The 27,517-nt window shown below is 39.2% G+C and overlaps 1 protein-coding gene across 7 annotated transcripts in view; it reads left to right on the forward strand.

Annotated features, from left to right (window-relative positions):
• Positions 1–27,517, forward strand: part of BICD1 (BICD cargo adaptor 1) — a 253,436-nt gene that overhangs the window by 181,932 nt on the left and 43,987 nt on the right. For all 7 annotated transcript variants that reach the window (XM_027541683.1, XM_027541678.1, XM_027541679.1 and 4 more), the window contains exons 4-5: positions 15,230–15,655; positions 25,431–26,522. In XM_027541683.1, coding sequence (XP_027397484.1) covers positions 15,230–15,655; positions 25,431–26,522 — 1,518 coding nt within the window. The remainder of the gene's footprint in view (positions 1–15,229; positions 15,656–25,430; positions 26,523–27,517) is intronic.

The following is a 27,517-nucleotide window of genomic DNA, read 5'->3' on the forward strand; positions in this document are numbered from 1 at the left end:
GGAAATGGCAACCCACTCCAGTATTCTTGCCTGGAAAATCCCATGGACTGAGGAGCCCGGTAGTCTACAGTCCATGGGGTCGCAAAGAGTCAGACACGACTAAGCGAATTTGTATTGTATATGTGTATAGCTATTAGTAATAGCATTCTTGAATCTGTACTTTTAGTAGGATTTATTTATGAGTAAAATTTATAGATAGTTAAGCAAAGATAAGCTGGATTTCAAGGTGTTTTCAAAGGTGGTTTTTCCACCACAGCCCTATTCTGGTCTAAATGTTGTCATAAGCTCTCAGATCAGGTCAACAAACTGCACCAGACACTGTGCTAGGCTGAATTCAGAATCCAAAAGGTAGGATTCTCTGTCAATTCGGAGGTCGGTCCAGATGTATGCTTCCACTTCTCTCCCTTCCCAAGTTAGTATCTCCTTCTAAAACTGATCCATGGGGTCTATGTTTGCAGTTTCAACCAACCACAGATTGAAATTTTTCTTTAAAAAAAAAAAAGAAAGAAATTCCAGAAAATTCCAAAAAGCAAAACTTGAATTTGTCTCACACTGCCAGGTACATAGCATTTATATTGTATTAGGTATTTTTAAATAGTCTAGAATTGATTTAAAGATGTGTCAGTGTGCATAGGTCATATGCAAATCCTGTGACTGCTTTATCTAAGGGATTTGAGCAGCCACAGAATTTGGTATCTGTGGGAGCTCCTGGAACCAATACCCTATGGATACTGAGGGACAATGGTGTGGTTTTGATAGATATAAAGATGAAGAGGGGAATGGTAAAATCCAGAAGGAAAAAAAAAAAATCCATGTATTGACACAATTGAAATCTGATTTCCCATCATTGCCACTTTCCCCTAATGTTGGGGAGCAAGATGTCTACTAAGGAGTGCAGAGGGTGGTTCTAGACCATTAAAAAAGAGTTACCTGTATATTCCATGTGTTTTTACCTCATTCCTTTCCCTTTAAGCACTGAATCATTGTGTGTGCTGAGGCTGGCAGTACTTGAGGTCCCAGGTCTTGATTTGGCTGAGGTCAGTAAGCTCACAGTGGAGAAAATTAGAAAATTAAAAAAAAAAAAAAATGTTTTTCAGAAATGTCTTAAAATAAGAAAGGTATTTTTTGTTGTTTTGGTTTTTTGTTACTGATGAAGAATGTAGAGGACTTGAAGTGCAAAGAAAGTGGTCATTTCCCCTGATCCCCAAAGCCCTCACAGCTCTCTGCAGGGGCGGGAGTGTGAGAGCACCCATCTGCACTGTAGGGAACCCATCACTGCACGTGGTAGACTGATGTCCTCAGGAGGTTAATTTAGGCCAGTATTAGGTATTCTTGAAAGACTGCCAAGGTATCCTGTGAGGATTCATTAGCCCAGATGCTGTTTCTATGGGAATTTGTACTACGAGTCTGGCTGATTACTGTTTACTGTTTACTCATGCCCTCCCATGAGTAACTGAAACATGGAAATCAAATGCTTAACTCAGAAGTTGGAAAAAAAAAAAACAGGAAAATATTTGCATCTTTTAAATTTTATTTTCTAGATATAATATGGTAATTTTCCCAGTTAAGTGTTGAATTAATTAATTTAAAATCATTTTCCATGCAAAAGGTCATTCTGGCTTATTTAACAAGTGAGAGCACTGTAGTACCACATGTTTCTCCTAATTAACAAAACGCTGATTTTGTTTTTTTCTTCCTATTGGCCTTTACTTACAGAATTTAGCATTCAAATACATAACAATGGCTGGCTTTCACTTTCAGAATTGGTCTGAATGTTGCTTTGTACCGAAGTTTCCTATACACAATATACTCCTCCAGCCTGGTTTGAGGTTTCCCTAAATAGCAAAGCTGCTAGGATTGTGAAGTGTTTAGTTCTAAGAACTAAACAATCAATAGATTATTTTCTAAATAGTTATTTAAATAGCACTCCTTACTCCCTATGTAGCTTCCATATTTTATAGTCTGTTTCTAGCTCTCTTCATTACAACATAACACCTAAAACAGGGCCTGGTCCGTAGTTGCTGCTGCTGCTAAGTCGCTTTAGTCGTGTCCAACTCTGTGCAACCCCATAGACGGCAGCCCACCAGGCTCCCCCGTCCCTGGGATTCTCCAGGCAAGAACACTGGAGTGGGTTGCCATTTCCTTCTCCAATGCATGAAAGTAAAAAGCGAAAGTGAAGTCGCTTAGTCCTTAGCGACCCCATGGACTGCAGCCTACCAGGCTCCTCCATCCATGGATTTTCCAGGCAAGAGTACTGGAGTGGGGTGCCATTGCCTTCTCTGACAGTAGGCATTAAATAATTGTTAAAGAATAAGTAAATTTTTTTTCTTTATCTTACATCCACAAGTCAGCTTAGAGAGGAAACTAAAATTTAAGATTGTTGTTATTAACCATGTCAATTTTTATTTGTGATCCTAATTATGAAGTATAGGAACACCAAAGAGTTGACTCTGAAAACTTTAGCCACATTCCTCACATTTGGGTCTATGTCCCAAATAGCTCAGTTGGTAAAGAATCCGCCTGCAATGCAGGAAACCCTGGTTCAATTCCTGGATTGGGAAGGTCTGCTGGAGAAGGGATAGGTTACCCACTCCTGTATTCTTGGGCTTCCCTTGTGGCTCAGCTGGTAAAGAATCCACCTGCAATGCAGGATACCTGTGTTCGATCCCTGGGTTGGGAAGATCGCCTGGAGAATTCCTTGGATAGTCCATGGGGTCGCAAAGAGTTGGACATGACTGAGCAACTTTCACTTCACTTTGTCTGAAATAAAACCAGACCTTGCTTTATATTAAATATGCTTTATACCTTTATACTTTTCAAACCCAAATATCTGAAAGTGCAATAAGCAGAAGTCATATGAAGGTATCAATTGTCATTTCCCCAACAAACCATCAGAAAAATTCGTTGATTATAAAAAAAAAAGCTGATAATTAGACCTCTTGCAGTAAGATATCACCTCAATAGAGATTTAGCAGAATCTCAAAATGAGGTGTCCAGGGGAAGGATGTTCGTATGATTTGAGGATCTGACCTGGTGGCTCTTGCATGGTGGGAAAGTGGTTGGGATAGACAGAGTTTATGACATAATAGCTTTGAGTAGGGAGGTACAACAAAGTGAGGGTCTTGATTCGCGTCTTGAGGAAGCTGTTTTAGTTGAGTGTTATCTTCCAGGAGCATATTGTCACTCAAGTAGCTAGTTTTATATGCCTCGTCCCAGTATCGGTTAACATAGAGGAAAGACTAACATGGAACAGGAAATCATATTCAATTCTTAGAGATGTGATGGTAGGAGAGAGAAATAATAAATTCCATGTCCCTCATGTCTCACATACTGAACTAAGGCACTCAATATTTATTGTTTGAGCACTGACAACTATAGTTTTCAATTAACAAGTTAATCATATTTTTATTATGAAGAATATTTCCTCTAGGGATATTTTTCTATATTAAGTAATTATGTCATAAGAGACCCTGGAATCAATTCAGTTTGATTTCATTTAACCAATATTTCAGATGTAGCTTTCTATGAAGCCATATTTTTTAATTTATTTTACTTTATCTTTAATTGGAGGATAATTGCTTTACAATGTTGTGTTGGATTCTGCCATACAACAATGCGAATCGGCCACAACTATGCATACATCCCCTCCATCCTGAGCCTCCCGCTCACTCTAGCCCCCATCCCACTCCCTTAGGTCGTCACAGAGCAAGGCTGAGCTCCCTGTGTTTTACAGCAACTTCCCACTATCTCTTTTACACATGGCAATATATATAGTTCAATGTTATGCTCTCAATTCCTTCCACCCTCTTCTTCCCCCACTGTGTCCACAAGTCCATTTTCTACATCTGTGTCTCTGTTCCTGCCCTGCAAATAGTTTCATCAGTACCATTTTTCTAGATTCCATATTGTTGTTGTTGTTGTTCAGTCACTAAGTTGTGTCCGACTCTTTGCAACCCTATGGACTGCAGCACGAGAGGCTTCCTGTTCTTCACTATCTCCCGGAGTTTGCTCTAATTCATGTCCATATAGTCAGTGATGCTATTTAACCATCTATCTCATCCTTTGTCGCCCTCTTCTCCTTTTGCCTTCAATCTCTCCCACCATCAGGGTCTTTTCAAATGAGTCCCCTCTTCCCATCAGGTGGCCAGAGTATTGGAACTTCAGCTTTAGCATCAGTCCTTTCTATGAATAGTTAGAGTTGATTTCCTTTACTGGTTTGAGCTCCTTGCAGTGCAATAGACTATCAAGAGTCTTCTCCAGTACCACAATTGAAAATAATAAATACTTCAGCCCTCTCTTTATGGTCCAACTCTCACATCCATACATGACTACTAGGAAAATCATAGCTTTGACTATATGGATCTGTGTCAGCAAAGTGATGTCTTCGCTTTTTAATACGCCGTCTGGGTTTGTTGTAGTTTTATTCCAAAGAGCAAACGTCTTTAAATTTCTTGGCTGCAGTCACCATCCTCAGTGATTTTGGAGTCTAGGAAAATAAAATCTGCCACTGCTTCCACTTTTTCCACTTCTGTTTGCCATGAAGTGATGGGACCAGATGCCGTGATCTTAGTTTTTTGAATATTGAGATTAAGCTAGATTTTTCACTCTCCCTTTTCACCCTCATCATGAAGCTCTGTAATTCCTCTTCACTTTCTGCAATTGAAGTAGTATCATCTGCATTTCTGAGGTTGTTGATACTCCTCCCAGCAATCTTGTATCCAGCTTGTGATTCATCCAGCTGGCATTTCGCATGATGTAATCTGCATAGAAGTTAAATAAGCAGGGTGACAATATACAGCCTTGACATACTCCTTTCCCAACTTGGAACCAGTCCGTTGTTCCCTGTCCAGTTCTAGCCGTTGACTCTTGACCTGCATATTGGTTTCTCATGAGACAGGTAAGGTGGTCTGGTATTCCTATCCCTTTAAGAATTTTCCACGGTTTATTGTGATCCACACAGTCAAAGGCTTTAGCATAGTCAATGAAACAGAAGTATGTGTTTTTTTTTTTTTTAATTCTCTTGCTTTTTATATCATCCAGTGGATGTTGGCAGTTTGTTCTCCGGTTCTGCTGCCTTTTCTAAATCCAACTTGTATATCTGGAAGTTCTTAGTTCACATACTTTTGAAGCCTTGCTAGAAGAATTTTGAGCATTACCTTGCTAGCATGTGAAATAAGCACAGTTGTATGGTAGTTTGAACATTATTTGGCATTGCCTTTCTTTGGGATTAGAATGAAAACTGACCTTTTCCGATACTCTGGCCATTGCTGAGTTTTCCAAATGTGCTGGCATATTGAGTGCAGCCCTTTAACAGCATTATCCTTTAGGATTTGAAATAGCTCAGCTGGAATTCCATCACCTCCACTAGCTTTATTTGTAGTAATGCTTCCTAATGCCCACTTGACTTCACACTCCAGTATGTCTCCTAGGTGAGTGACCACACCATCATGGTTATCCAGTTCATTAAGACCATTTTTGTACAATTCTGTGTATTCTTACCACCTCTTCTTAATCTCGTCTGCTTTCTGTTAGATCCTTGCTGTTTCTGTCCTTTATTATGCCTATCTTCGAAAGAAATGTTCCCTTGAATCTATAATTTTCTTTAAGTGATTACTAGTCTTTCCCATTCTATTGTTTTCCTCTATTTCTTTGCATTGTTCATTTAAGGAGACTTTCTTATCTCTCCTTGCTATTCTCTGGAACTCTGCATTTAGTTGGGTAAATCTTTCCCTTTCTCCCTTGCTTTTCATTTCTCTTCTTCTCAGCTATTTGTAAGGCCTCCTCAGACAACCATCTTGCCTTGTTGCATTTCTTTTTCTTGGCAATGGTTTTGATCATTGCCTCCTATACAGAGTTACTGACCTCTGTTCATAGGTCTTCAGGCACTCTCTCTATCAGATCTAATTCCTTGAATCTATTTGTCACTTCTACTGTGTAATCATAAGGGATTTGATTTAGGTCATGCTTGAATGGCCTACTGGTTTTCCCTACTTTCTTCAATTTAAGTCTGTACTTTGCAATGAGAAGCTCAAGTGATCTGAGCCATAGTCAGCTCCAGGTCTTGTTTTTGCTGGCTGTATAGAGCTTTTCCATCTTCAGTTGCAAAGTATATAACCCATCTGATTTCAGTATTGACCGTCTGGTGATGTCCATGTGTAGAGTCATCTCTTGTGTTGCTGGAAGAGGGTGTCTGCTGTGACCAGTGTGTTCTCCTGGAAAAGATTTTGTAAACTTTGCCCTGCTACATTTTTTACTCCAAGGCCAAACTTGCCTGTTAGTCCAGTTATCTCTTGGCTTCCTACTTTTGCATTCCAATTCCCTGATGAAAAGGACGTTTTTGTTTTTGTTTGTGTGTGTATTAGTTCTAGGTCTTATAGGTCTTCATAGACTCTTTAACTTCAGCTTCTTTGGCATTAGTGGTGGGGGCATAGGCTTGGATTACTGTGATGTTGAATGGTTTGCCCTGAAAGGAAGTCAAGATCATTCTGTCATTGTTGAGACTGCACCCAGTTACTGCATTTCAGACTCTTGTTGACCATGATGGCTACTCCATTTCTTCTAAGGGATTCTTGCCCACAGTAGTAGATATTATGGTCATCTGAATTAAATTCATCCATTCCATTCCATTGTAGTTCACTGATTCATTTGTATAATGTCGATCTTCACTCTTGCCATCTCCTGTTTGACCACATCCAGTTTACCTTGATTCATGGACCTAACATTCCAGGCTCCTGTGCAGTGTTGTTATTTCCAGCACTGGCTTTACTTTCACCACCAGACACATCCACAACTCAGTGTTGTTTCCACTTTGGCTCAGCCTCTTCATTCTTTCTGGAGCTATTTCTCTGCTCTTCCCCAGTAGCATATTGGACACCTATGACCTGGCAGGTTCATCTTTCAGTGTCATATCTTTTTGCCTTTTCATACTGTTCATGGGGTTCTTAAGGCAAGAATACTGAAGTGGTTTGCCATTCCCTTCTTCAGTGGACCACATTTTGTCAGACCATGACCCATCTCAGACTCTCCACCAGACCTGTCCCTCTTGGGTTGCTCTATACTACATGGCTCATAGCTTCATTGAGTTACACAAGGCTGTGATCCATGTGATCATTTTGGTTAGTTTTCTGTGATGGTAGTTTTCACTCTGTAGGCCATGAGATTGTAGTTCTTGCTTCTTCTGTCTGCCTTCCGATGGATGAGGATAAGAGGCTTGTGCAAGCTTCCTGATGGGAGGGACTGGCTGTGTTCCATGGGGAAAACTGAGTCTTGCTCTGGTGGGCTGGGCCATGCTCAGTAAATCTTTAATTCAATTTTCTGTTGATGAGTGGAGCTGTGCTCCCTCCTTGTTAGTTGTTTGTCCTGAAGCAGCCCAGTCCTGGAGTCTGCAGACTCTATGGTAAGGCTAATGATGACCTCCTCCAAGAGATGCCAAGATGTGCCTTCATGGACTGCTGCTGCGAGTGCCCCTGACCCCACGGCAGGCCACTGTTGACCTATACCTCCACAGAAGACCCCCAAACACTCACAGGCAAGTCTGACTCGGTCTCTTGTGGGGTCACTGCTCCTTTCCCTTGGGTCCTGGTGCACACAAGGTTTTGTTTGTGCCCTCCAAGAATCTCCATTTCCCATAGTCCTGTGGAAATTCTGTAATCAAATCCCTCTGACCTTCAAAGTCAAATTCCCTTGGGATTACCAGTCCTTTTGCCAGATCCCCAAGTTGGGAAGTCTGATGTGGGGCCTAGAACCTTTGCAACAGTGCAAGAAACTTCTCTGATATGATTGTTCTCCAGTTTGTGGGTTGCCCAGCCAGCAGCTCCATGTTAGGGCTGCAAGCTCTGTGGTAGGGCTAAGGGCAACCTCCTCCAAGAAGACTTAGGCCACATGCCATGCCTACTAGGACTGCTGCTACCAGTGCCTCTGTTCCTGCAGCCAGCCACTGCTGACCCATGCCTCCACAGGAGACCCTCAGACATTCACAAGCAGGTCTGACTCAGTCTCTTGTGGGGATCACTGTTCCTTTTTCCTGGATCCTGGTGTGCACAAGGTTTTGTTTGTACCCTATAAGAGTCTCTGGCAGGTATGAGTTTTGATTTTAACATGATTGCACCCCTTCTACTGTCTTGTTGCAGCTTCTTCTTTGTCCTTGGATGTAGGGTATCTTTTTGGTAGGTGTCAACATCCTCCTGGCGATGGTTGTTCAGCAGCTAGTTGCAATTTTGGTGTTCTCACAGGAGAAGATGAACGCACATCCCTCCACTCCACCATCTGAACTGAAAAGCACAAACTTCTCCCCCAGGGCATCCGAGTTCAGAAGAGAGGTTTACAGGGAGAATATCCTCCTCACCATGAATCTTGGAGGGTACTCAGTAAGTGTGGGGTCCTGGCACTAACTGCTCCCACCCTCGCCTTTGGACTTTGGCCCCTTTTTGTTTGTTTATTTGGGTTGTTTGTTTTTCTGATATTGAACTTTGTGAGTTGCTTGTATATTTTGGAAATTAATCGTTCGTCAGTTGCTTCATTTGCAATTATTTTCTCCCATTCTGAGGGTTGTTTTCTCATCTTGTTTATAGTTTCCTTTGCTATGCAAAAGATTTTACATTTAATTAGGCCCCATTTGTTTAGTTTAGTTTAGTTTTGTTTTTTTTCACTAATCTAGGAGATGCGTCAAAGAGGACCTTGCTGTGATTTATGTCAAAGAATGTTTTGCCTTTTTTCTCTAAGAGTTTTTAGTTTCTGGCCTTACATTTAGGTCTTTAATCCATTTTGAGTTTATTTTTATGCATAGTGTTAGAAAGTGTTCTAATTTCATTCTTTTACACATAGCTGTAAAAGAATTTTACAGTTTTTCCAGTGCCACTTATTGAAGAGAGCCTGTCTTTTCTCCATTGTATATTCTTGCCTCCGTTGTCAACAATAAGCTGCCCATAAGTGCATCAGCTTATCTTTGGGCTTTCAGTCTTGTTCCATTGATCTATATTTTGTTTTTGTGTCAGTACCATACTGTCTTGATGATGGTAGCTTTATAGTATAGTGTGAGGTCAGGAAGGTAGATTCCTCCAGCTGCATTTTTCTTTCTCAAGATTGCTTTGGCTATTCAGGGTCTTTTGTGTTTCCAAACAAACTGTAAAATTTTTTTTTCTAGTTCTGTGAAAAATGCTATTAGTAATTTGATAGAGATTGCACTGAATCTGTAGAAGGCTTTGGGTAGTATAGTTATTTTCACAATATTGATTCTTCCAATCCAAGAGCATGATATATCTCTCTCTGTGCCATCTTTATTTCTTTCATCATTGTGTTATAGTTTTCTGCATGTAGGTTTTTTTTTCCTTAGGTAGATTTATGCCTAGGTATTTTATTTTCTTCTTTTGTTGAAATGGTGAATGGGTTGTTTCTTTAATTTCTCTTTCTGATTTTTCATTGTTAGTGCATAGTAATTCAAAGAATTTCCGTTAATTTTGTATCCTGCAGCTTTACTAAATTCATTGATTAGCTCTAAGATCATGGCATCTGGTCACATCACTTCATGGCAAATAGATGGGGAAACAATGGAAACAGTGACAGACTTTATTTTGGGGGGCTCCAAAATCACTGCAGATGGTGACTGCAGCTATGAAATTAAAAGATGCTTGCTCCTTGGAAGAAAGGTTATGACCAACTTAGACAGCATGTTAAAAAACAGAGACATTACTCTGCCAGCAAAGGTCCATCTAGTCAAAGCTATGGTTTTTCCAGTAGTCATGTATAGATGTGAGAGTTGGACTATAAAGAAAGCTGAGCACTGAAGAATTGATGCTTTTAAACTGTGGTACTGGAGAGCACTCTTGAGAGTCCCTTGGACAGCAAGGAGATCCAACCTGTCCATCCTAAAGAAAATCAGTCCTGAATATTATTGAAAAGACTGATGCTGAAGCTGAGACTCCAATACTTTGGCCACCTGATGCAAAGGACTGACTGTTGGAAAAGACCTTGATGCTGGGAAAGATTGAAGGCAGGAGGAGAAGGGGATGACAGAGGATGAGATGGTTGAATGGCATCACCGACTAAATGGACTTGAGTTTGAGTAAATTCCAGGAGTTGGTGATGGACAGGGAGGCTTGGTGTGCTGCAGTCCATGGGGTCGCAAAGAGTCAGACACGACTGAGCAACTGAACAGTGAGAGTTTTACTTCTTCTTTTCCAATCTGGATTCCTTTAATTTCTTTTTCTTCTCTGATTGCCATGGCTAGGACTTCCAAAACTATGTTGTGTAATAGTTGCAAGAGTGGGCACCCTTGTCTTATTCCTGATCTTAGAGGAAATGCTTTCACTTTTTCACCACTGAGAATGTTTGCTGTGGGTTTGTCATACAGAAGCCATGTACTTTTTTGAGGACAAAAAACATTGTTACTGGCTCAAAGAGCTTAGGGTCCCATGTAATTGAAGAGTAAAGCTATCTGTTAGTCTTAGCAATACAGGTTGAAATTAAGATCTTCACAATTCCCAAATAAAACCCAAAAGGAAAACAAAAAGAAAACAAAAGATCTTTAGAGTTCCTAAACTCTGAAAAGATTACAGTGTTAAATGCTGTCTCCAACCCTCACATAGTTAAAAATAGAATTACTAAACTATGAAGCTGTTGTAAGGAAATGCAACTAAGTATTGATTTTTATAATGGTGACTACTTTGATGCTGTCTTCAAAATGTCAATTACCGATTTTTAAGTGCCTTCCCATTCTATTTCTGGTGCTTCCACTTTGCTGTGATTCTAATCCTATGATGCAGCCTTGCTATAATGGTAGAAGAACAGAGTGATTTGTTTGCCTGAGTGGGTCAACAAAAACTTCAGTTAGTATCAGAGTCTTGATTTGGGTCTTGAAGAATGAATAAGAGTTTTCAGGAATACTGTCTTTGCCTAGGCAGAGAAACATGAAACAGCTGGGTAAATAGAAGCACAAACCACATTTGAGTGAGTATGAGTGAAGCTGACCAGATAGAAAGAGATCAAGTCGTAAGGAAGTCTGCTATCAATTAAGTAAAAGTTACAGAATAAAAAAATCTACAATACAAACTAAATCAATGTCTTACTTCATTAATTAATGTCTTCCTTCCTTCCTCCTGTAGACCAGGAGTCAGCAAAATTTTTCTATAAAGGGTTAGGTAGCAAATATGTTAGATTTTACAAGCCATATAGTCTTTCTTGCAACTACCCTACTCTGCTGTTCTGGTATGAAAAGCAGCCATAGACAATATAAAAATAAAATAATGTGACTATATTCCAATAAAATTTGCTTATAAAAATAGGCTATGAGCTGGATTTAGTCCAGAGGACACAGTAATATTTGAAAATGCTTGGTCTAAGACATCAGTCTATCAAGGATTACAGGATAAAATTTCTGCATTGCCAACTAAATTAATATCTGCAAATGTAAGCTATCACATAATCTGAGGCCAGTCAGAAGATTGCTTGAAATACTGGGAAAGACTGGCAAGTCAGTATCCCAATTTGTCCAGGGATAGAAAAGGTAAAGATCAGGAGGAAAATGACTCTACAGTATCTAAGGCCTGGAAGAAACCATGGTACAAGGAAACAGACCCTGTTATACTAAGAAAATTTTATGATTTGACTCTTTTAAGTAATTCTATCATGGACCTGCGAATTTCCACAGGTCACCACCACTGTCTGAGTGAGTGGTGGTGAGTGCTGACTATCCATCAATATCCATTGTTTCCTTCTTCCAATATATTACCCAATTTTTAACTGGGCACAAGGCTACTGAGAGTGAAGACTACATTCTTCACCGTCTTTGCAACTGGTACTAGCCAATGGGATGTGAAGAGAAATGATATGGCCAACTTTGAGTCAGGTCTTTAAAGAGACAGGAGGTGTACCCTTATTTTGTCCCACTTCTTGGAACATGATCAAGAAGTCAAGCAACCTTAGATCATGTAGACTAGTATAGGAGGCAGTGCAATAAGATGGGAGGAGTCTGATTCTTGGATGACCTCATTAAACAGAGATTTTATACTGACCCTTGACTGTTTGATGCTGTTCACTCGCTAAGTTATGTCTGACTCTTTGCAACCCTATGGACTGTAATGCACCAGGCTTCCCTGTCTGTCCCTATCTCCCAGAGTTTCCTCAAACTCATATTCATTGAGTCAATGATGCCATCCAACCATCTTATCCTCTGTTGCCCCGTTCTCCTCTTGGCCTCGATCTTTCCCAGCATCAGTCTTTTCCAGTGAGTCAGCTCTTCACATCAGGTGGCCAAAGTATTGGAGCTTCAGAATCAGTCATTCCAATGAATATTCAAGGTTGATTTCCTTTAAGATTGACTGGTTTGATCTCTTTGCAGTCCAAGGGACTCTCAAGAGTCTTCTCCAGCACCACAGTTCAAAAACATCAGTTCTTCTGTGCTCAGCCTTCTTTATAATCCAGCTCTCACATCCGTACACGATCCTGGAGAAACCACAGCTTTGACTATACCTTTGTTGGACCTTTGTTGGCAAAATAATGTCTGTTTTTTAATACACTGTCCAGGTTTGTCATAGCTTTTCTTCCAAGGAGCAGCATCTTTTTAATTTCATGGCTTCGGTCACTGTCCTCAGTGATTTTGGAGCTCAGGAAAATAAAATCTGTCACTATTTCCATTTTTTTTTTCCCTTTTATTTGCCATGAAGTAATAGAACCAGATGCCATGATCTGAGTTTTTTGAATGTTGAATCTTGACTATTTACCTCCGTACTATTACATGCGAGAGAAACAAATTTCTTTCTCAAATAAGTCACTCTTACTTAGGTCTCTCTTACATCAGCCAAACCTACACCCTAATTAAATCTGTATCAAGACTCTTATCTAAAGTTTGCAAGACAAGCCACTGAATTGAGATTATGTGAAGAAGATGTAGGGGTGTGGGAAGGAATACAAATATATGAAAATGATCATTATCTATGATCTCTATCCTTTAGTGTTTTTTTGTTTATTTAAGATTTATTTATTTATTTTGTTTGTGCTGGGTCGTCATTGTTGTGTGCAGATTTTCTCTGGTTCTGATGAAGGGGTACTATTTTTGCTGCAGTTCACGGGCTTCTCGTTGCCATGGTTTCTCTTATTGCAGAGCACTGCCTCTAGGCATGTGGGCTTCAGTAATGGCAGCGCATGGGCTCAGTAGTTGTGACACATGAGCTTAGATGCTCTGGGACCTGCAGGAATCTTCACAGACCAGAAATCAAATCTGTGACCCCTGCATTCGCAAGCAGATTCTCAACCACTAGACCACCAGGGAAGCCTTGTCCTTTAGTTTTTAAAATCCTTTACAAAACAAAGGTTTAAAGTCATATAAATATTAAAATATATTTAAAGGTAAACACAGTTCATATTACTATCTAAAATCATAATTGACATTGTCATATTTTTTTCATTTTATTTTTTCATTCACAATAGTTTATTCAGCAAATATTTATCAGGAGCAGAATTTTATTGAGACACAAGAAGGGATATTAAAGCACTCTGAGGGACACCTAGGTGCATAAAAAATATTTCCTCTTAGTAGTTGTGGAGATAAAAACACTTATTAAAGGATGACCTGTGGCAAGAGCCATGGAAAAGGCCCCAAAGAAGGCAGTTGTGTTCAGAGTGGGATATCTCTTTCATTTGTGGACTTTCACAACCAAGGAGGTGTTTGAACAGGCTCTTATTTGGTTGTAATTCAAAAGAATATTATATTGATAACAATATATAGGTATTTTTTTCTTAAAAATCACCTTTATTCCCACCATTAAAGATCAACTGTTAACATTTTCTTAAGTTTCCATTTGCTCTCTTATATTGCACGGTTGTAATAATATATTATCCTTTTTCACTGAGTTTTATTTATTTCCTATATCAATACAAACCAATTGTTGACATTGTTTTTGATAACTAAGATTATATCTTGTTCTTAAGAAATTATTTAAGGAATTATGGCTATGCTTTTTTTAAAAAGTCATCTTTGAGAGATAGATCCTAAAGTACGTGATATCTTGGAGTTAATAAATCCAGCTAGGAGAGTGAATGAAAATATAGATGAAAGGAGTGGCCAGGAGTTGATGATTGTTGAAACTGAGTGGTGGGTTTCCTGGGAGTTATTGAACTCTTCTCACTACTTGAGTATTTTTACATTACCCACAATAAAAAGTTTTTTTAAAAAGTCTCATCGTGTGATTATAAAAGTGTGTGGTAGATTTAGATTGTTCTCAATTCTTTACTCTCTCCCACTGCCATAACCTGGTAGTGCCTTAAAAGTAGCAGAATAAATTCATCGGCTCCATTGACATTGGAATATTAGCAGACATAATGGAGCACAGATTTCAGACATCCAACCTTGGTTTGACTAATCCCCTTATTTTCCTGTATCACACTGAGAAAGACCACACCCCAGGAAGCGTGGCCCTTCAAGTTTGGTCCTAAAACAAGACATGTACAGCAGACTTGAACACAATCTGAAGCCTGACGCCAAGTCTGTCCAGCTGGCATCCTGAAGCAGAGCTGCCAGGGCTGGTACAAAATCACCTGGTTAGGGGGGGCTCTTCCTTGCAGCTTTGCTTGTATGAGAGATCTTCTGCCAGTCTCCAGTTGGTTTTCTGTGAGAATTGTTCCACATGCAGATGTATTTTTGATGTGTTTTGGGGAGGAGGTGAGATCCATGTCCTCCTGCTGTACTATCTTGATCCACTTCCACTTTTGTTTTGGAGTAATTGGCACTGTTATTCCAGGTTCTTTCCTTAAGCATGTGAAGTATTTCTTTGCTTTCTCATCTTACCCTCATACATATTTTATTGAGGTTATATTCATACTGTGATCTTTTAACTTAGCCCTGAGTATAAAAATTTCCTCATTATTAATAATTTAAAACAAAGTAATAGTGATGATAAAAGCCTTTTCTTGGATTGTGAGTATTCTGATATACTATTACAAAACATGGTATTGATTGATTAGGCAAGTAGTGTCCCCTTTTGATCATTGGAACCTATAAAAGAAATTCTAAGAGAGGTACCTTTTTCATTTCTGCTAAGAACTGAATTTATATATATATGGGTATCTAAAGAAACCATTCTGTTACCTTAAATGTATATATATACATCATGTGCTTTTTAGATTTATTTTGTAGACTTTTAATTTTTTAAATGTTAGGTCCACTAGAGTGTTTAATGGCAGTTTTGTAAGACCCAAATTTTAGTTTTATGAATCTTCTTTATCCTATCTAATTCAGGTTGAATATGAAGGCTTAAAGCATGAGATTAAGCGATTTGAGGAGGAGACGGTGCTGCTGAACAGCCAACTGGAAGATGCCATCCGGTTGAAAGAGATCGCTGAGCACCAACTGGAAGAAGCCCTTGAGACCTTAAAAAATGAAAGGGAGCAAAAGAACAGCCTGCGGAAGGAGCTCTCCCAATACATCACCCTCAATGATAACCATATCAGCATCTCAGTTGATGGGCTCAAGTTTGCTGAGGATGGGAGTGAACCCAACAATGATGACAAAATGAATGGACATATCCACGGGCCCCTTGTGAAACTGAATGGAGACTATCGGACTCCCACTTTAAGGAAAGGAGAGTCTCTCCACCCTGTTTCTGACTTGTTCAGTGAGCTGAACATTTCAGAAATACAGAAATTGAAGCAGCAACTTATGCAGGTAAGAACTCTGTTTAGGGCTTGTTTAGTGACTTTTCTGGAAGTTACGTGTAGCATGGTGTGGGATTTCTTATTGTCATATTTTACTTGCCGATTATTTTTTTAAATTATTCTTTAACTAGCCACTTTGAAAGTACAATATTTTAGAAAGATACAAAAGTGGTGTTAAGAGAATATCTCATTTACATTGTTTTATGAAATTTATCTCTTAGATAAATTAGATGGCAACTGAGTGTGAAGGGGGAAAGATGGCATCTTGATGCATTTCTCACAAAAAAATTCAGAAGATTTATACAGGAAAAATGATAGAAAATGAAGTTTCCCATCATAAGCGACTCTATGTATATATTCAAGATTAATGGTTATGCTTCACAACAGTATTTTAAGCTCTAAAAGACAAGAAGGATTTTCTATATACAAACTAGCTAGGATATTGTATGATTAAAAATACGAAAGAGGTATAAATCTGAAAGCAAGGCATTCTTACTCGTACATGAGCTAAGCCTTAAATTTTTAGCATCTTCAAATCAAACATCTTGGGGAGAGTCCCAATTTTTAAGCTTATGTCACTGTAAAATGGCTTTCTGTTAATAGTGTAGAGTCTTGCCGCCCGACCATACCTTAATCCTATGATAATGGAAATGCTGTCTGAGGAACAGCATCACCACAGCCACCATCACGTGGGGGTTTCTGAGGAGACAATTGTTGGGCTCTTCACAGATCTACTGAGTCAGGAATCTAGTTCAACAAGCTTGTCAGGTGATTCAGTTCAGTTCAGTTCAGTTCAGTCGCTCAGTCGTGTCTGACTCTTTGCAATCCCATGAACCGCAGCACGCCAGGCGTCCCTGTCCATCACCAACTTCCGGAGTTTACTCAAACTCATGTCCATTGAATCGGTGATGCCATCCCACCATCTCATCCTCTGTCATCCCCTTCTCCTCCCGCCTTCAATCTTTCCCAGCATCAAGGTCTTTTCAAATGAGCCAGCTCTTCACATCAGGTGGCCAAAGTATTGGAGTGTCAGCTTCAGCATCAGTCTTCCCAGTGAATATTCAGGATTGATTTCCTTTAAGATTGACTGGTTGGATCTCCTTGCTGTCCAAGGGACTCTCAAGAGTCTTCTCCAACACCATAGTTCAAAAGCATCAATTCTTCAGTGCTCAGCGTTCTTTATAGTCCAACTCTCACATCCATACATGACTACTGGAAAAACCATAGCCTTGACTAGACAGACCTTTGTTGGCAAAGTAATGTCTCTGCTTTTTAATATGCTGTCTAAGTTGGTCATAACTTTCCTTCCAAGGAGTAAGCGTCTTTTAATTTCATGGCTGCAATCACCATCTGCAGTGATTTTGGAGCCCCCCAAAAATAAAGTCTGACACTGTTTCCACTGTTTCCCCATCTATTTGCCATGAAGTGATGGGACCAGATGCCATGATCTTAGTTTACTGAATGTTGAGCTTTAAGCCAACTTTTCACTCTCCTCTTTCACTTTCATCAAGAGGCTCTTTAGTTCTTTTTCACTTTCTGCCGTAAGGGTGGTGTCATCTGCATATCTGAGGTTATTGATATTTCTCCGAGCAATCTTGATTCCAGCTTGTGCTTCATCCAGCCCGGAGTTTTGCATGATATACTCTGCATAGAAGTTAAATACGCAGGGTGACAATATACAGCCTTGACATACTCCTTTTCCTATTTAGAACCAGCCTGTTGTTCCATGTCCAGTTCTAACTGTTGCTTCCTGACCTGCGTACAGATTTCTCAAGAGGCAGATCAGGTGGTCTGGTATTCCCATCTGTTTCAGAATTTTCCACAGTTTACTGTGATCCACACAGTCAAAGGCTTTGGCATAGTCAATAAAGCAGAGATAGATGTTTTTCTGGAACTCTCTTGCTTTTTTGAGGATCAGGTGATGAGTTTAAGACTTATTCTTCAGTCTGTTATCCTGCCAAGGTTCTTTGCATAAAGCTGATATTTAGAGGCCTTAAGACTCTGGCAATCACTTATTTTTATAGCAAACAGGGCTTATAATTTTCTGCATCTACAGAAATGATGACTGAAAATGTAGTTAGCAGAAAGAAATGAGACTAGAGAACCAATGAAATTAATATCATAGACTCATTTTTAATACTATATCAAAAGTTAACATATCTTTTTACTTTTAACTTTACCTGCCCAGTGCTCTTAGCTGCTGCTAAGTTACTTCAGTCATGGCCGACTCTGTGTGACCCCATAGACGGCAACCCACCAGGCTCCCCCATACCTGGGATTCTCCAGGCGAGAACACTGGAGTGGGTTTCCATTTCCTTCTCCAGTGCATGAAAGTGAAAAGTGAAAGTGAAGTCGCTCAGTCGTGACTGACCCTCAGCAACCCCATGGACTGCAGCCTTCCAGGCTCTGTCCATGGAATTTTCCAGGCAAGAGTACTGGAGTGGGTGCCATTGCCTCTCCAGTGCTTTTAGCTGCTGAAAGATAATTAGTGAGAATTTGTTTTCTCAGTGTTCAATTTCAATCAAGGTAAGAAAATATGGACACTGGAAGAAAATTAATTTCTTATAGTTTTAGTTGGCTGCAAAGTCCAGTTCTGTGTAGTTAATACTTTTCTATTAGTTTACACTAATATATGCAAGTGAATAGAAAACATATTTCCTTGTAAAAAAGAGTTTATGTGACATGTATTTATAAGAATGTATGCCCTCAAACTGAATAGAATTAATGTAAAATTTTTCTGAAACTATCATGTTTGTTGCTTTAGGATGAAAGGTTACTGAATGGAAGCTTTTGTTTCTTTTTATTTTGGTGATAGTGTGTAAAATATATGAGGAAGTAGGGGTTTTATGGGTAAAAGAGCTTGAAAGTTTTCAACCAGATCACCTATTTGGTTGAAAGCTCAGAGCTGTTCTCAGTTTTATATAATGCTAAATGTCATCTGAGCTGGGGAATACAAAAGTCCAAAAGAGAAGAGTAGTTTAATAAAAAGAATGATGGAGAACACGTTCTCAGTAAGAGAGTGGTTCTCAGTGGGAACCACCTTGCAGCATTTGTGATGGGGTAGTTCCTCATTGTCTGAGCCTGGCTGATGATTTACAGGAGGTTTAGCATCTCTGCTCCCAACCATTAAATACTAGTTACCTCTCCTCATAGATGTACTGACCAAAAAGTCCCACACTTTTCAAACATCCCAAGGGTCAGCCTCTAGTTGAGAGTCATTCTTAGAAGGACAGCATTTTCTCCCATAAAATTGGGACACATTTTACTTTCCTCAAAGTGTCATGAACTTATGAATTAATGTACATAGAGTGCTTAGAACAAGGCCAAACACATGATAAATGCTCAATAATTATGAACTATTATCACTATTTCAACTCCACAGTGTCTTTAATTTGTTAAGCACTCCATTTATTTAACTATTATTATTACTATTAACTGTTACTATTGGATGATTAGCTCAAGAATTGTAATCTCACATGGGAGTAATGTCGTTGCTGGTGGGAATACAGAAAGGTGACAGCTAAAACTCAAAGCATGAGACAGTCTGAAAAGCAGTGTTCATTCAGCAAAAAGTTACAGTGAGAAAAACTTGGCTAGGTAAACTATTCTTTAATATATGAGAAAACTTTGTACCTTTGAATCTTTCATGAGTGCTTAATTGATGTGACGATTTGTTAAGCTGTAGAGGGATATGCATAGGGCCTTTTATTCCCAAAGTATGCTTCTAATTTAGTTACAAAAACCAGGCTTAACACAGGAATGAATTTGAAGCTTCTAATCTCACACTAGGAACAGTAACTTCTAATTTTGTTGTAAGTAAAGTGAACACCTGTTTTTCTTGTAATCAGCATTTTTTGTAAGAACTTATCTCATTCGAACTGTTGAACACAAGTATAGCAGAACGTATACTCTCGTGCATAATTTCTTTATAATCTGAACTTTTCCTTAGCTGTGTGTTTCTTTATGTTTAATTCCTGTAAATTATATAAACATTACAGTAGACATTGCCTAGAAGTTATTGCATTTGGCACTGATGTGAATGAGCCTTGAAAATAAAATGGCAATTCTAATAAACAACACTTAGGCACTGTTGACTTTAAAAATATTCATAATGTACAAGTTGAGAAGTAAAGGGAAGTAAAATTTGCTCAGTCGTGCCTGACTCTTTGCGACCCTAAGGACTATACAGTCCATGGAATTCTCTAGGCCAGAATATTGGAGTGGGTAGCCTTTCCCTTCTCCAGGGGATCTTCCCAATCCAGGAATCAAACCCAGGTCTCCCTCATTACAGGCAGATTCTTTACCAACTGAGCCTCTCAAAGGTCGAGAGTTATGTTTTATGCAGCGACAATTTTTAGGACTTCAAGCCTGGGAAGCATCATTAAAGGTAACCCTGAAGAACTGCTCTGAGGAGGCAAGGGAATGAGCCAAGTTATACAGAAGTTTTGCAACAAAGGGCAGATGGTCTGAAAGTCAACAGATTATTGTTGATTAAAGGAAAACCAGATATCTCAAGGAATTTAGCGCTTTTCCGTGTAAGGGAAGATGCAAGAGTCTGGGCTCACTGAAATCATTCCTTTGATATGCACCTCAGCTGTCTGGGGCCAGTATCCTCTGCTTTCACATCCTGACTTTTCTCGGGGTTCACTGTTGGAAGTGGCTGCAGTCTGATGGCTGCTAGATAGCAGGTATTCTTTCCTTCCTGAGTTCCCTCAGGGCTCACCAGTTCGTCTGCAGTTGTGGGTACAATCGCTGATGCCTGTGACATCTTTTGTCTCCTGATATGACAGGAAATATTCCATTTCTCAGCCCCTTGTAACACATTCTGTGTCAGCATCATTGTTTTGGACCTTCGGAGGAGGCAATAAAATTCACTTTCACTATGGCCATCTGAAACACTTGGGGCCAGATGTGTTTTGAAATTAAATATTCTGACTATAGAAAGTATAGGGATGGAAAAAATTTCCCCTCTTCCCTTCTAGGTTCTTTGGCTGGTCTAATAATTAAAGTGAAGACAGATTCACAAGTGAAAAACAAATTTAATTTCATTTGTAGAAGGGCAGAGAGAGGGATGTGACACCCTCTACCAGGGAATATGCAGCTTTTAAGATTTTCTTTCTTAGGGTTAAAGAAACCCTCTGAAAACAGCAGGCCTGAGTCAAAGCCTATCATCTTTTTCTTAACTTATACAATTCCATCTGTGCGTATAAATTGTTTTCCCATCTAAGAGTATTTACTCAACTTCTTTCTGAAAAGAAAAAAAAAAAACCTCTGTTTCAGCCGTGGGTATCAGGAATGTTGGGTGAATTGCTTCACTTCTCTGAGGTGCATTTACAAAGGGGAAGGTAATAAATTAGCCCCCATCACTAGTCTCTATGATACCTTGCTTGGAAATGGTGAGGGAGGAGGCGGGTAGGGGAGATCCCCTTTATATTTATAATTATCATTTCTCAGCAGATGGAGATGGCAGTATTATATCTTGAGGAAGTGGACCTTTTTTTTTTCAGGGTATCATACTGCCATCTGCTGGGAAATGGTAATAATAAATACAAAAACCTATACTAACTACAATTTAAATAGTGACTCCCAGAGTTGGATCACTGTCAAAACTCAGTTATTTCAAATAGAGTACAATAGTAATTCCCAGTGACAAGTAGCTTAATTCATTTTATTAGAATGAAAATAAGTAGATCCTGCCCGGGAACACTAAATAATATAATCTATTAAAGGAGTCTCTATGCTTGTGCTAAAATTTGTACCTTTGATAAATAATCTCTGTTCACTGTGAACTTCTGTTCATGCAGCCTGGAGTGCTGTGTCCATGGGGTCGCAAAGAGTAGGACACGACTGAGCAACTGAACTGAACTGAACTCAACTTCATATCACACAGAGTCAGACTAAACAGGAGAAACTCTCTGGATTGTTTTCTTTAATATCATTCTAGCTATGTAATTTCATGTGTGATGTGAGAAAACAGTAATATTTCTGTAAAACTGAAATTAATAAGTTTTGTTGTTTCCTTATGGATGTGGAAGAAATGGCGATTCATATTGTGTTCAGATACAGTTTGTTAAAGGCAATTTTAATTTTTCCTATAGTGATAGAAATGTTATGTATGTCTCCAAAGAGTTCAAAGCAATTTATGTATGTTTGCTTTATTGGTGGGTGTTTATAACAACTAAGAGGTATATGGTGTTATCCCCATTTTACAGACAGGGAAACTGAGGCACAAATATGTTATGTCATTTATTCAAAGTCAAAAGCCTTGGAAGTGGAGTTGCTACACAGAAAGAAAGTCAAACCAATCAATTATCTGTGTTTAACAAAGACTCACAGAATATTTATGAGATGAAATTAATTAAGACAAGATTGGTCAGTTCCTGGTTTTTAAAACATAATGTGACAAATACAGTTTCCGAGGACAAAGTTGACAGCTTAAGTTGTCAAACTATTATAAACTTTACAGTTAAAGATTACCTTTAATAAGCTTTAGGCAAACATATTTCTCAGAAGTCTTACTTTTTTTTTAAATCATCCACCAGTAAACATTTACTTTTTTTTTTAAACCATCCACCAGTAAACATAATAAAAGCATCCATGATTGAACAACAAGGGATGAGTCTATACAGTTTTTTTTAAGAACTGCTTTATGGTGATTATTCACACAATCCACCCATTTAAAGAGTGTAATTCAGTGTTTTTTAGTAAATTACACAGTTATGTAGTCATCACCACAGTCAATTCATTACACCAAAAAAAAAACCCCACTTGGTCATGTTTTTTAGCTGGATTCAGTTTACAAGTATTTTGTTCAAGATTTTTGTGTCTGTATTCATAAGAGACACTGGCCTGGGGTTTTCTTTTCTTTGGTTTTGGTATCAGAGTAATATTGGCTCTTAGAATGACTTGAAAAAGTCCCTCCCCTCCCCCCTGCGCCTTTTTTTTTTTTTTTTTTTTCTGAGTCTTTGTCCAGTTTGCTGCTGCTGCTGCTGCTAAGTTGCTTCAGTCATGTCCGATTCTGTGCGACCCCATAGATGGCAGCCCACCAGGCTCTCCCGTCCCTGGGATTCTCCAGGCAAGAATACTGGAGTGGGTTGCCATTTCCTTCTCCAATGCATGAAAGTGAAAAGTGAAAGTGAAGTCGCTCAGTTGTGTCCGACTCTTTGTGACCCTATCGACCATAGCCCGCCAGGCTCCTCAGGAATGGGATTCTCCGGGCAAGAATACTGGAATGGGTTGCTATGACCTCCTCCAGGGGATCATCCCAATCCAGGGATTGAACCCGTCTCTTATGTCTCCTGCATTGACAGGCAGGTTCTTTACCACACCTGGGAAGCCCTTACTATGTATCCCATTACAAAAATCACACCAGTCATTCAGGTGTCAAATTGAGAGTCAGATGACCAGGATAAAGACTTTATGGAAATTAATAACTCATAGAACAGCTTTTATTTCTTTTCCTGTCAAAGTCCTAATATTAACAAGCAAATCCCGGTATCTTTTCTTTTGTTCCTTCAAAAAGGATTTATCAGTACTCAATACATGTTAACATGTTTATTTAAAAGTAAACACTCAGTGAAATTAAACATAATTTCTATGGGATGGGACTTCCCTGGTGGTCCAGTGGTTAAGGTTCTGTGCTTCCACTGAGGGTACACAGGTTCAATCCCTAGTCAGGGAACTAAGGTCCTGCATGCCGTGTGGCCAAAAAATTACTCACTCAGGTTTTCTGGCAAAACAACCAGCCCTACTACACGAAATAAAATCTTCAGTTTCAGATAGAAGATAGAGATTGTAGGAAGAGAAATAAAGCAAATGTTCTTAGTCATTGTAGATTATATATTATTTATATATAATTATAGAAGACTATAATATTTAACTCAGCTAGTCTCTCTTGAATAAGTTCTTCACAAATGGAGATTAAAATATACAATTAAAATGAATAGTAATTTTAAACTTTAAAGTGCCTTGCATTTAATAATTCAAAGCACAATGTATTTTAAATAGTTTAAACTCTGCTCTCTGAAATTCAAATACAGTTTAGTACTTCAAGCCTCAATAGTACTTCAAGCCTCAATAGCTGAGTGAAAAATGTAATGCCAGAGTTATACAAAATTATCCACAATTTAGTTATCTTTTTTTTGGAGGAGGGCAGAACAGCCTTAATTGTCCAGAAAAAATACACACACACATATACGTGTGTGTGTGTATAAAATTTGGATATCATTCCCTATTCAAAAGATTCCACCAGAAATATATTAAGTGTAGAAATTAGTACTGTATGTGGAGCATATATATATGACAGAGACAGTATTCTATTTGATGTTTTCTGGAGGTGCTATTATGAAGAAACTGATAGATTTATAATTGAGACTTAGAAAATATTTACATTAAATGAGAATTAGCAAAGTCCAGGGTTGGAAACTCTCCTAAAGGCATTATCTCAATCATCATAATACTGCTGCCTCTAAAACAAACCTGAGACATATTCAGTACATTTTGTTTTGATCCAGTTTTTAGCTTATCCAAAAGCTTTTTTTTTTTTTAAGTTTATTTTATTTTTTAACTTTACAATATTGTATTGGTTTTGCCATACGTCAACATGAATCTGCCACAGGTATACATGTGTTCCCCATCCTGAACCTTCCTCCCTCCTCCCTCCCTGTACCATCCCTCTGGGTCGTCCCAGTGCACCAGCCCCAATAAAAAGCTTTCTGAACTCAGCTTTTCGTATTGTATTCTTGTATACTAATCAAATAATGACTTAGACTGTTCAGGAAAAATTCACTTAGTTTTCAAGAGAAAGAGAGGGAAAAAAAAAAAAAAAACTCCTGAAACAATCCATTTCATTGAGATTGTGTACATTACCTACATAGACTATTTAGGAGATTTTCTGTCTCTTTTATCATCAAAAATTCAAATGTCTTGACTTTTCATCAACTACCATATGGATTTTCACTTGAAATTATTGCTTAGTAGTCTGACTAAATCAGTTCATCTTCAGCTATATACAAATACAATCTGTTGTATCTAATGAAACCCAGCTAAGAGGATTTATATTCAAATATATCCTAACTCTGAGATGAGTTATTTTTGCATATACAAATACAAATTTGTAAAATAAATGTGTTTGTCATGTAGAACCATATAAGCATGGGAACTGGACCACAGTTACCCAAATGTTAACAAGCTCTAACGTTATAATTGTTGTTGTAGTTTTTTAGTCACCAAGTGGTGTCCACTTCTTTGTGATGCCATGGACTGTAGCCCACCAGGCTCCTCTGTCCATGGGATTTCCCAGACAAGAATACTGGAATGGGTTGCCATTTCCTTCTCCAGGGGATCTTCCTGACCCAGGAATAGAACCCGTATCTCCTGCACTGGCAGGTGGATTCTTTACCACTGAGTTGTCAGGGAAGCCCAGCATTATAATACCTTTTAAGTTCACTGTCTTACTGAATCACCCAAATGTCCCTAGGAGACAAGGATTGTTATGCTCATTTTATAGATTATCAAACTGAAGCTTATCCAGATTTACTTGTGTATAAGGCATAAGAATTTGGATAGGTAAATATACAGAGCATAATTCTTTTGGAATGATGTACCTTTTGATTGATTGACCTACCAGAACTAAAATAAAAAAACACACTCCAATTCAATTTGTAGTAACAGGAGTATCGTCTCTTCTGCATTTTTGAAATGTATATGTGTCCAAATGTGAATGGGTCAAGTTCATCACTGGCATTGCCTTGAAGTCACTCAAAGACTTTCTTTTACCATTGCAGGTAGAACGGGAAAAGGCCATTCTTCTGGCCAATCTCCAGGAGTCACAGACACAGCTGGAACACACCAAGGGGGCACTGACGGAACAGCACGAACGGGTGCACCGGCTCACGGAGCATGTTAATGCCATGAGGGGCCTACAGAGCAGCAAGGAGCTCAAGGAGCTAGATGGGGAAAAGGGCCGGGACTCAGGGGAGGAGGCCCATGACTATGAGGTGGACATCAATGGCTTAGAGATCCTTGAATGCAAATACAGGGTGGCAGTAACTGAGGTGATCGATTTGAAAGCTGAAATTAAGGCCTTAAAGGAGAAATATAATAAATCTATAGAAAACTATACTGAAGAGAAGGCCAAGTATGAGAGTAAGATCCAAATGTATGATGAGCAGGTTACAAGCCTTGAGAAGACCACCAAGGAGAGTGGAGAGAAGATGGCCCACATGGAGAATGAGTTGCAAAAGATGACCAGCATAGCCAATGAAAATCACAATACCCTTAATACAGCCCAGGATGAATTGGTGACATTTAGTGAGGAGCTTGCTCAGCTTTACCATCATGTATGTCTGTGTAATAATGAAACCCCTAACAGGGTCATGTTGGACTACTACAGGCAAAGTAGAGTTACCCGTAGTGGCAGCCTGAAAGGCCCCGATGATCCCAGGGGACTTTTGTCTCCACGGTTGGTCAGGCGGGGTGTGTCATCCCCAGTAGAAACAAGGACCTCACCTGAACCAGTTTCAAAAGAAAACACAGAGGCCAGCAAAGAACCAAGTCCAACTAAGACCCCCACCATCTCTCCTGTTATTACTGCCCCACCATCTTCTCCAGTATTAGATACAAGTGACATTCGCAAAGAGCCAATGAATATCTACAACCTTAATGCCATAATCCGGGACCAAATCAAACATCTGCAGAAAGCTGTGGACCGGTCCTTGCAACTGTCTCGTCAAAGAGCTGCAGCACGGGAGCTGGCCCCCATGATCGATAAAGACAAGGAAGCCCTAATGGAAGAGATCCTCAAGCTCAAGTCCCTGCTGAGCACCAAACGGGAGCAGATCGCCACACTGAGAGCGGTGCTGAAAGCCAACAAACAGGTGATCTCATTCTACTGATGAGCTATGCTAGCCAACACTTTAGTTTATGCCTGAATGTTTTTAGTGTCCACTACCATCAGGATGGGAGAAGGAAATGGCAACCCACTCCTGTATTCTTGCCTGGGGAATTCCATGGACAGAAGAGCCTGGAGGGCTACAGTCCATGGGGTCACAAAGAGTCAGACATGACTAAGTGACTAACACTACTATTACCACCATCAGGATGAGAGTTCAGATTCCTGGTCAGCAGAGAAATAAAATGAACTGTGATCAGAGCCAGATCAGAACCTAATAGTTTCCTTGAAGTGCGTGAATGGATGAGACAGGAGAGTAGCTATGCCTTACTAAGGTAGAAGTGAGGAATTTAAAGCAGAAACAGAGAAAATCCAGTTGCATATGCAGAAAGGCAGTCCTGGCAGTACTTACCTGGAGCCCAGCAATCATTGAGTGTAGAAAAGGGAGATGGAGGGATGCAGAATAGGCTGGCAAGGCTCTCTGGTAGGCAGCTGGAGCAGAGAGAGGCAGAGAGAGAAAATAAATTATGCACTAACTCCGTCAGTGACCACTTATCTGAAATTTAGGTCCATTTGGGATGTTAATTTACCTGAGTCACAGCTTAAACAGTAGAAAAAATTTCCTAACCATAGATCTTGTCCTTAGGGCATAAGCAGGAATGCTACCACATGATTCTACCAACTCCTAGATCTCTTTGATGTCTGTCTGTATTTGTGTTTTACCCTCAAACTTTACCTGAGTGACAGTGCTGTGAAATACAGGTGGGAAGATATTTTTAACCTCTGTCTAGTTTCTCTGGAAAGTGAGACTTGACAAACACCTTTGAAAAGGGTGGTGAATAAAGAATATCAATAAAGAGAAGCAACAAAGCATCAAATAACTTCTTGCAAATGTAAGCAATACTAGTGTTGGAAAGTGAAAGTTAATTTCAGATTCAGACATCCTTTTCCGTTTGCATTTAAATGGGTATCTACAGTCAA

The sequence above is a fragment of the Bos indicus x Bos taurus genome, chromosome 5, assembly GCF_003369695.1.
Source record: "Bos indicus x Bos taurus breed Angus x Brahman F1 hybrid chromosome 5, Bos_hybrid_MaternalHap_v2.0, whole genome shotgun sequence".
NCBI classification, from domain to species: Eukaryota; Metazoa; Chordata; class Mammalia; order Artiodactyla; family Bovidae; genus Bos; species Bos indicus x Bos taurus.